We start from the raw sequence: 10,330 nt of genomic DNA, 5'->3' as shown, positions 1-10,330 counted from the left end.
CAACCTGAGAGTATATAATCAGCCACTCCTTGGGACCCCAGTACAGCTCTTTCTGCCCACAGGTCCTGTCCTGGGGCTTTAATAACACCACCTTTTTGCACCAAAGATGTCTCAAGAATTCTTTCTTGACCATCAGCTCCAAACCCTAACATCTTTCCTACATCACACCTTCTGTGACTGCAAGGAGTCACTGTCTTCACCCCATTGGACTTCCCACCGGCCAAACCCACCTGGACTCCAGAGGCAATGGGCCCTTCGATGTAGCCTAGACGGATCAGCTTAGAGAAGAGGCAGGAACCAGAGGAGTTCTGGGTCATGGAGAACAGGGAGAAAGGAGGAGTGGATTTGGAGGGAGAAGGGAAGATGACAGGCACATGGAGACCCAAGGCCCAAGCTAGGATTCCAGGGACATTGAATGTAAAATGGATAAACACAAGGACAGAGAATATGGCAGCCACTTATTCATTACAGGGAGCGTCCCAAACAGAGTGTAGATTAAATCCATGCCCTGGGCGCTGCCCTGGGTCTGCCCTTTCCAGCCTTCCCCATTTCTTCAACGGCCTCTCTGATTCTGCAAGCCGTTCTCAAGCGGACAGGACACACAACCCAAGCTCTTTCTGCCTCAGAGTCATCCCTGTTGCTTGCACCTGAAGAACTCCAATATACAGACTCGTACCAGAGAGGGGGTTGCAGGTTATAGGTCCCCAGGGAGTTTATTACCCCAACAAGATGGCATTGAATGCAGCAAGATTCCATCCATATGCTGGGGTGAGAACTTGACTGTCAGTGGTCCACGGCTCATTAAATGACCAGTTGGTGGTAATTAGGACCATTTGATGACAGAGGGTATCTGCTGCAACTAGGTGCTTGCTGCCTTTGACAATATAAAGGGAATGAATTCCAGGACACTGGAGCACAATGGGGGCTTCGGGGCACCTGGGTGGCTCAGTCGGTTCTGCTCAGGTCATGATCCCAGGGTCCTGGAATCGAGTCCTGCATCCGGACTCCCTGCTCAGCGGAGAGTCTGCTTCTCCCTCTGCCCCCCCCCCCACCACTCATGATCTCTCTCTCTCTCTTAAAAATAAATAAAATCTTAAAAAAAAAAAAGGGTGCTTATGATGACACTGAGTAACTTAAAAAGAACAAAAGTTAGGGGCGCCTGGGTGGCTCAGTTGTTAAGCGTCTGCCTTCGGCTCAGGTCATGATCCCAGGGTCCTCGGATCGAGCCCCACATCAGGCTCCCGGCTCTGCAGGAAGCCTGCTTCTCCCTCTCCCACTCCCCCTGCTTGTGTTCCCTCTCTCGCTTATCTCTCTGTCAAATAAATAAATAAAACTCTTAAAAAAAAACCCCAAAACAAAAGTTAAAAACATTGAGATTTGGGTCTCGGTTGTTGAATTACGAAGGCTGTCGAGGTCACAGCTTCCATCCAGTCTCTTGTGTAAAAGAGGCACAATGTAACAGGAGAGATTCCATCAACTGCAACAGGGATAGCAGAGAAGACCCGAAAGACCCAAACCTCTGGTCCTTTTGAACACTCCCCACTGCCCATCCCATGGGAGAGGAAGCCTTTCCCTCCTTGCAGGAGGGTGCTGAACATTCCCCTCCGTGTTACTAGGCCAGTAACCAGAATTCATTGCCACAATGCCCCAGCGGGTGTGAGTAGGTTAAGTATGGGAATTAGCATAGGGAAGAGAAAGTATTCACCCAGGAAAACATATTGAAGGAATTGGGCAATTTCTGTCTGTAAAGTCTGCGAATACTGATGAGAATAACTTTTAAGGCACTCCATCAAGAAGGGAGAGCATACTTTTAGAGAGGGCTGATTTTACTGATGTGGATGCTTTCACCAGAGATTACATCATAATTGTGCTATTTCTCATAGCGCTGTATATTTCTTACAGTTTGCTGTGTTGGCTGCAGCAAAGCTGGATTCAACCTGGTTCACATTAGAGAACAATGAGTGGCCAGAAATTCCTTGAAGCGATGTAGAAAAAGGAATTCAAAGCCTTTGGGAGACAAGAAAGTTGACTTGGATCTATCATGTACCTACTGCTGCCCTTGCCTGAAACTGCCCCTTTAGAAGGTCCTGAATACTTGCACATCTCTTCAAGGTTTTGAGAAAGCACTAGAATGTTTAAGAGGCTCTCTTTAAGCTAGCGAATGGGCTCTGTAATCTCAGTGGAAAAAAAGAGAATTCTGGGGGCACTCAAGGACCAGAAGCATAATTATGCATGATAATCAGAGCTGAGAATGGTTTGACCTTTCGAGATTCTGCGTCCGTAGTTAATTAATCAAGGGTATTTGGGGACATTTTTCATGCCTTCTGGCTGCCTGTACTTCTTTTTGGGGATTTATGCATCATGAGTTTCACCTCCTCAGGAAGCCAGACCTTACTTTCTCAGCCGCCCTTTCAGCTCAGGTGCATCCTGTAAGCTGAATTCTGCCAAGCAGACTCACCCGCATGAGACCTTGACTTGGGTGTGAGCAACATAAGGAAGCTAGTGCTGCGTGGAGATGTTTCTCGGGGCGGGGCAGGTAGCAGTAGAAGCATCTGATTTTAGAAGGCCAGGACGACAGCCTCCAGGCCAGGGCCACTGGTGGGAGCTGAAGTGTGCGTGCAACAGTGGGGCACGGGGTCTTTGTTGGAGCGGTCCTGCTGCCTGGCTGGGCTGTTGCTTCTTGTCGGGGCTGCGTAAGACTTCAAGCCATTTCTCTCTCGCCTTTCCAGCTACTGGATATCCTTTGAGCTGTTCCTTTTATGCTTGAACTAGTGAGAGTTGGCTGTTGACAACTAAAAGATCAGAACTGAGTTAGGGTCTCTAGGAATAAAATGGAGAGGCAAGACTCAGGTCATTTGTATCATCAAATGAAAGCCGGCTCTAATGGATACAGTTAGAGAAGCAGGGCTGCCCACACTCCTCAGTCCTCACCCGGTGCTCACACCCCAGCTCCTTGGATGAAGGGAAGGCTGGGATCCCTAACCAGGGACCTATTACAAGCACCCTAAACCGCCTACCATGAGCGTTCCTCCTAGGCATCCCGAAGAGAACTTGGGCCATTTACAGTGATACTATGCCCTCCTAAAAGGGAAATGCAGAGACTTTCAGGGACTATGCGCTACTGACTCTGAGTTAACACCGACAGGGGACCCCAAATGCTACTGTATAGTCTGCCCATCAGAATGGAATCCTTCAGGCACAGTATTGAGTAAAAAACTGTTTCAAAGGAACACACAAAGTATAAGGCAATCTGTCTAAACTCTTCATCCCTCTCCCGAAACATGCAAGTGAGCAAAACTACCCACTTGGGCCTTGAAATCTGGCTTACTTAGCAAGGATGTGCGGAGATGCCTGAGGCCCGGGGCAGAGCGCCTCTCTGAACAGAGAGCAGAGAGTCACATTGTGGTGGACATTTGTTATTATCAGCCGCCAGACATTCGATCTCCTAGCCGTTCTTTTGTGGCACCCCTCCATTTCCCTTGAGGAACCCCCCAGCCTGCTGCAGCATCGGATGAGATGTTTGATGAGCCACCCTTACCTGAATCCACGAAGCTCTTCTGATGTCCGCACATTCAGCAATGGCTCTTCAGCTGTCCCGTCGAGTCTGTGAGCTAACTCCTACCCTTCCAATAAATTCCCTTTGGTTTAAATTAGAGTCAGCTCCTTTTTTGGGTAAAGAACTCTAATACAAAGCGGTATCTGTTCTTAGAGAGCTCCTAGTCCCACCAAAGCAATGGCCACGTAAACAACTGTAACGGCGTGAGAAAGGTTGAAACAGGCACACGCAGGGTAAACAGCCGCGCAGAGCTCCCGCAGGAAGGACAAGTATCGCGAGAGCAACAGGTAGACGCGCAAGGAACGAGACGTGCGTCGAGTGAAGGACGTGCCACACCCTTGCAGTACGGAAGCGGAAGTGCATGGGGCGTTTAGTGTGGTGGACGCAGGAGGTGCAAGGGAAGCAGCCTCTGGAAAGTGGAGCGGCTGGAGAAGTAGGCCTGGTCATTTCCTATCAGAGAGTTTGTTTTTTATCAAGGGTGAGGCTGTAGTCAGATTTATGTTTCAGAAAGATTGCTCTTTAGCAGTGCAGAAGGGAAATGGATTGGGACGAAATCAGAGAGCCATCGGACTTTGGAGTTAGACTGGGTTCAAGTCCTGGCCCTGCTGCTTACTCCCTATATGACCTTGAGCAAGTTCTTGAACCTCTCTGTGGCTCACGTTCACATAAATGTGTTAGCAAGAGGATCTCCTCCCAGTGAGTTGTATGGATTAAGTGATCTTTGTAAGGTCTTAGCATAGGGTTGGGCACATGGTAAGTTGCTAATGAAGTTAGCTGCTATTGTTATAACCATGAGAGCTTGGGAGGCCAGCTGGGGTTATTACGGTAATCTAGGTGAGAGCGGATGGAGTCGTAAACCAAGGCAACAGAAGTGAGGGTGGGGGATCTCCTAAATGTTTGTAAACACGTGTATCAGTCGAGTGGTTGGCCATTCGTGCAGGGACACTTTGAGAATGGCGTGGGTACATATCGATAATGATCCTAGGACCACAGGCATAAATTGGGAAGCAAGGAAGGTCACCCTGCACATCAGCCTCTAAGTTCTGCTGCTAGATGTTCCTCACCAGCACCAGCAATGCTCAGCTTGACTGTAACAGGCTGGAAGGAAATGTGTTTTGTTTTAATTTTTATTGGAGACAAGAAGAAACCCACAAACATCAAGCATCCTCTCAGCTCTTGTCATTTCTGACCCGGTCGGGCCAGGATTTAGTGCTCAGCCCACCTGATTGTGCACAGGGGAGGACGGCCATGTTCTTCCTCCCTCGTCACTCTATCTCCTCTCATGTGAACTCTAGGAAAGAAGGGCTTCCAGCCTTGATTTGTAGACCCGTGGTTCAAACACCATGTCAACCTTAATGGCTTTCTTGTGTCTCCAGAATAGGGCTCAGTATCTCTCCTACATCCTCCCTCAAGGCAGGTAACCTGTCTCTCTCCCTCTCTCGAATTTACCCAGCATCCCGCCCAGTGTCTGACACCTAGCAGGGACCTAATAAATAGTTCCTGCATATTGTGGTAGTATTTTCCAAGTAAATATCTGCCATTGGTCCAGAGGCTGGCCCACGCTCCTGCTCGCCCCTCATATGCACACACAGTTACTGTGTCTTCCAGGTTGCTTTCATTAGGTCCAGGGTGGGAAGAGTCAAGTCAGGTAGGCCTTCCAGTGACAGGTGGTCATCGTCATCCTTACCAGAAGCCATGTCTTTATTAGCAACCAAGGTTTGCATGGTACAGGGTGAGCCTTCACAGCTTTACACGAACATGGGCATTGGGGTGGTAAAGACTCAATTTCTTGCTTGAGGTAAGTGGGGCCACACAAAGTTATCTCCCAATTGGTCAGCATAGTTCTCAAGATTTCTTTCCCTTTGGGCTGGTAGCAGTCCTGCCTCTGGTTCCCCCCACCCCTCTGAAAGAGGACCTTGGGTTTCTGCCCTGGCTGTTTCCTCTGGACTGGATTTCTGGGCTTTTCTTGGCTGCTTTGGGGTTTCAAAGGAGTAGACAGAACATTTTCCCCACTTATTTCCCTAAGGGGTGAGCTCCTGCTCCTAATTAGTCCATCCCCAGCCCGAAGCCCCACAGAGCACAACTTATAACAATTAGGAACTCACTTGGAGGTTTATTGGTGGAAGTACAGCAGCACTTTGTTATAAACATCATACCTCTCCCATGGTCTTTGGCCCACAGTGGGAAAACAGCATTATAGGAGGTTGTTGCAAGTTCACAGAATGAAGCTAGGGAAGATCACCCTGTTTGGGCTAGGTGTCAGGGTCCCAAAAAGTTCTCTCCTAGGGAACTGGCAACAGGAGCTTGCAGGAGGTGCCCATCTGGATTCTCTTGTTCCCAGAGGCTGTGGCTCAAGGCGGCTCTCATGGGTATATTCAAGTTGATTGGAGATGCCACTGGGGAAGGTATCTTGTAGCTGTCCAATTTGTCTGTTTTGATGGCAACGTTGGTGTTACTATTGGAGCCCAGGAATTTGGGGGTCATTGTAAGCAATAAAAGAAAAAGAAAGCATTGTTAAGAATTTAATTTAAAAACCGTTTTTAAATTATGTCTTTTCCAGTACAGGTGCCTTCAGCATAGATGGGAATGTGGCAATGATGGCCAGTGACAACATGTGTATGTGGTGGGATGTATCAAGAGTGACTTGAACAGAGAAAGCCAAGCAGGAGGGAGACTCAAGCTAAGGCCTGCTCTGCTGGACTGGAACAGACTCCCCTCCAAACCTTAAGTGTTGCTTTTATGTGTTGAGAACCTCATGTGTTAAGTAAGACTCAAAGGCAAGATCTGAGCCCACTGGGATCAGCCTGAGGCCCACTATAACCTGCCGGGCAGCAGCAGAAAACCAAAGAAAACCTTAAGACAGTTCTCCAAAAACAGTAATAACTTAACAAAAAGTCACAGCCACTTAGTGTGTCTAGAAAAACACAGAGTGTAGCTAAATTTCTTAAAATTTTGATTCTAAGTGAGACACATGCTTATTTTCTTTCTTTAAGCTCTCCCTTTATCCTTTCATTTCTCTTAAGGCATTATCTGCTTTGTTTGCTCTTGTATTCTCTCTGGTTTAGGCTTCGTTTTGGAAATAATCGTTTCTTTAAAAATGTCTGATTCTTTCCTCGGTTTTATCACCACATTTATAAATCTTCTGAGTTGTGTTGTTCTTTCATATATTCTATCACTTTCTTAATTTCTTTCAGCTCATTTTGAAATGCTGGGTTGTAGTTTTCATTTGTTTTGCAAGGCATGTCTTTTTAGTGTGTTTTTGTTGTCTGTAAGCTTTTGCTATGCTTCATATACTCCTTTTTTCCTTATATGATTTTGTGTGGGGGTTTGATTACTATCCTTTTCTGACGGTTATTTTTAATGTGAAATGGTTTTCCTGAACCTTCTGGAACGAGGGTAGGTCAAGGTAGCTTTCTGGTTTGGGCTCCAGAGCTCCCTCTTGTGTAGTTTTTGTGAAGTGTTTATGGCCTAGTACTTATGATTCTGGGGGGCTGTGTTGCTGTCTCCTGTCTTTAGCTTTAAAATAAGCCCTGCCCAAGAGGACTCCCTTAAAGGGCTATGACAGCTAGTGCCTGGGTGGTGTGGATGCCCGCAGAGCCGGAGCCTGAGGGGGGTGGTGGCCAGATGAAAGGAAGACGTCAGAGCATCACCAGAGCTGCAGTGAGGGGTGGGGGTGGGGGAGTGTCAGGTATGGGACTCCAAAGAACCCAAGAAAGCTCATAAGAGAAAAAGTGAGCTTTAAAATTAGGAAACAGAACAAGAGGAGCGACAACCCAGTCCCCACTATGGAGGACCATCTGAACACGAGGCCAGGTTGAGGGAAGCTGTGAACAGTTCAGTTTTGATAATTATCAGGCACCAGACATTTTAATTTCAGAATTGATGCTGCTTTTGCAATTTAAAGGGACCAAAGGATCTTTTATATTTTAAGGGGGAGCCCATATGCTTATGGGGCCTGTCAGAGAACCAGCTTTTATCTCGGGGCAAGAAGAAAGCTTCTCCCACTGAAAAAAATATAAAGGGAAGACAAAAATAAATTTACATTTTGATGATACCCTTCAGGTCGTACTTGTTCAATGTATTGGTTGCATGATTTGCTTTTGTTTTCCATCACTTGTTGCACAGAGTCCCATACAATTACTTAGCAAATGGTGTTGGAGCCATTTCTGCTTTGGGTTACTGTCTATTCTGTCCATTTTACAGAACAGATAAGTGAGGCAAAGAGAACTCAGAATTGTCTCACCCAGGGGACCCTGGTGAGTTGGGACTGGAGACAGTCAATATCTAACTCCCTGAGCCTGCTTTATTAGCTTACCCTTCTTTGAATTAATTTACTCATCCCTCATCCCTTTTATTGAGCACTGTTTATGAAAACACTGCAGTTTGCCTAGGAAATATTCAGACCAATCAGCCACAGACCCTGTTTTCAAGGACAGGCTTATAATAAAACTGAGGGGAGAAGCTGTACGCATAATTGTCTAGAATAAAAAGAAGGAACCGAGCTAGTTTGGCGGAGGGTGTCACTGACCCCACCCACAGCTCAGTGCCACAGGAAGGGATGTTGCAGGTTCTTGCCTGGATGACCCACCTGTCTGCTGTGAGCTGGGGTCTTCCTGAGATATTTGAGAAACTGTCACTGGTCTGCTCAGCCACCAACAGCATGAAGTTTTCGCTGGGCTGAGTGGATGACGAGAGGCTGCTTTCAGGCTGGGTGGAGAAATTTACAGTCAGAGGACCAGGTCTGCACTCTGAGAGTTTGTGGCCTCCTCGGGCCAGAACTTTGAAGGAACTCACTTGAATCTTCCAGCCTACACCCGGGCACCTGTTCCTTAAGCATTAAGCTCCAGGATCATCAGACCACATTGGGCCCCTGGCAGGATCGCCTCCTCCCCTCTCTGATGGGCTGCTATGGCTACTGCTCGGGAACATTTAGAAACCCGGCCAGCAGAGCTGTCAGGCTGACTTTGGAAGTTAGTGAGAGCATACCTAAAGACTGCAACTAAAATGAGAGGAGGAAAGTGTTTAGATTCTGAAACCTTGGGGCTCCTGGGTGGCTCAGTCGGTTAAGCATCTGCCTTCAGCTCAGGTCATGATCCCAAGGGTCCTGGGATTGAGCCCCGCATTGGGCTCCCTGCTCCACGGGAAGCCTGCTTCTCCCTCTCCCACTCCCCCTGCTTGTGTTCCCTCTCTCTCTGTCAAATAAAATCTTAAAATAGATTCTGAAACCTGAAGGTGTTAGGCAATCCAGCTGATCAAGCTCTTTCTGTGCCTCTATCCTAAGCAGGTCTGGGACAAGCCTTCTGTGTGTCAAAAGGCATGGGGGTGGGCAGGAGCCTCAAATAAACTGAAAGGGAAAAGCAAATCCTTGCAGAAACTTGTGACTAAGGGGCTAAAATTCTTTTTTTTTTTTTTTGAAGATTTTATTTATTTATTTGAGAGAGAGAGAGCACAAGAGGGGGGAGCGGGAGAGGGAGAAGCAGACTCCCCGCCGAGCAGGGAGCCCGATGCGGGACTCGATCCAGGGACTCCAGGATCATGACCTGAGCCGAAGGCAGTTGCTTAACCAACTGAGCCACCCAGGCACCCGATTTTTTTTTTTTAAAGATATAATTTATTTATTTGACAGAGAGAGAGAGACAGCGAAAGAGGGAACACAAGCAGGGGGAATGGGAGAGGGAGAAGCAGGCTTCTTGCCGAGCAGGGAGCCCGATGCGGGGCTGGATCCCAGGACCCTGGGATCATGACCTGAGCCGAAGGCAGACGCTTAAGGACTGAGCCACCCAGGCGTCCCAAGGGGTTAAAATTCTTGATGTATAAAAAGCTTTATTTTACAAATCAATTTAGAAAAACACAAAGCTGCCAATAGAAAAATAACCAAAGAACACAATAGACAATGCAAAAAGAAATATATGTATATATCAATGTTCAAACTCACTGAAAATCAAAGAGCTGCTACTTTTTTTACCTATCGTGTTAGAACATTTATTAAAATGTGTACTTCTCAAATGTGATAAGGATACAGTGACACACTCATTGGAGCGAGTATACTTTGGCATGAGCTTCCTGGAAATAATCTGGCCATATGTATAAAGAGCCTTAAAAATGTTCATACCCTTTGAATTCTGCTTCTAATAATCTATCCTGAGAAAACAATCAGAAATGTGGACCATACACATAAATGCTTGTTTTAGAATTGCTTACAGTAATGAAAAGTTAGAAACAACTCTAAATGGCTGATAATAGGAGAATGGCAATATGAATTTTAATGCATTCATACAACTACTGAACAGCATGGAATTATCAAAATGATGTGCGTAAAGAACTTTAAAAAGAAATGGGAAAATGCCTCTGATATAATCTAAGTTGAAAAAACAGCAACATTCAGAAACATATATTTAATATCCTCAAATATATAATTAAAAATTAATTTTAAATGGAAGACTGTTAAGAAAACGAATGAACATGGGGGGAAAAAAAAGAAAGGCAAACCAGGAAACAGACTGATAACTATAGAGAACAAACTGAGGGTTGCTGGAGGGGAGGTGGGGGGGCAGGGATGAGTTAAAAGATGATGGGGATTAAGGAGGACACTTGTGATGAGCACCCGATGTTGTAGGTATATGATGAATCACTAAATTCTACACCTGAAACTAGTATTACACTATATGCTAACTAACTGGAATTTAAATAAAAGCTTGGAAAAGAAAAAATAATAATATAAAGAGAAAGAAAGAAAGAAAGAAAGAAAGAAAGAAAGAAAGAAAGAAAGAAAGA

The 10,330-nt window shown here is 46.2% G+C and overlaps 1 protein-coding gene across 1 annotated transcript in view; it reads right to left on the bottom strand.

The window, feature by feature from the left end:
* Positions 1–5,649: 5,649 nt before the first annotated feature.
* FAM71F2 (family with sequence similarity 71 member F2) overlaps positions 5,650–10,330 on the bottom strand; it is a 22,265-nt gene continuing 17,584 nt past the window's right edge. Inside the window, exons 4-5 of the mRNA XM_035021058.1 lie at positions 8,145–8,263; positions 5,650–6,011 (exon numbers count right to left, since the gene is read on the bottom strand). Of these exons, the coding sequence (XP_034876949.1) occupies positions 5,816–6,011; positions 8,145–8,263 (315 nt within the window). The 3' untranslated portion in view covers positions 5,650–5,815. The remainder of the gene's footprint in view (positions 6,012–8,144; positions 8,264–10,330) is intronic.

The sequence above is a fragment of the Mirounga leonina genome, unplaced genomic scaffold (genome assembly GCF_011800145.1).
Source record: "Mirounga leonina isolate KUSES-001 unplaced genomic scaffold, KU_Mleo_1.0 Mir_174, whole genome shotgun sequence".
In the NCBI taxonomy this organism is placed as follows: Eukaryota; Metazoa; Chordata; class Mammalia; order Carnivora; family Phocidae; genus Mirounga; species Mirounga leonina.
The sequence above is the reverse complement of the archived record's forward strand: the minus strand, read 5'-3'. Positions and strand labels throughout refer to the sequence as shown.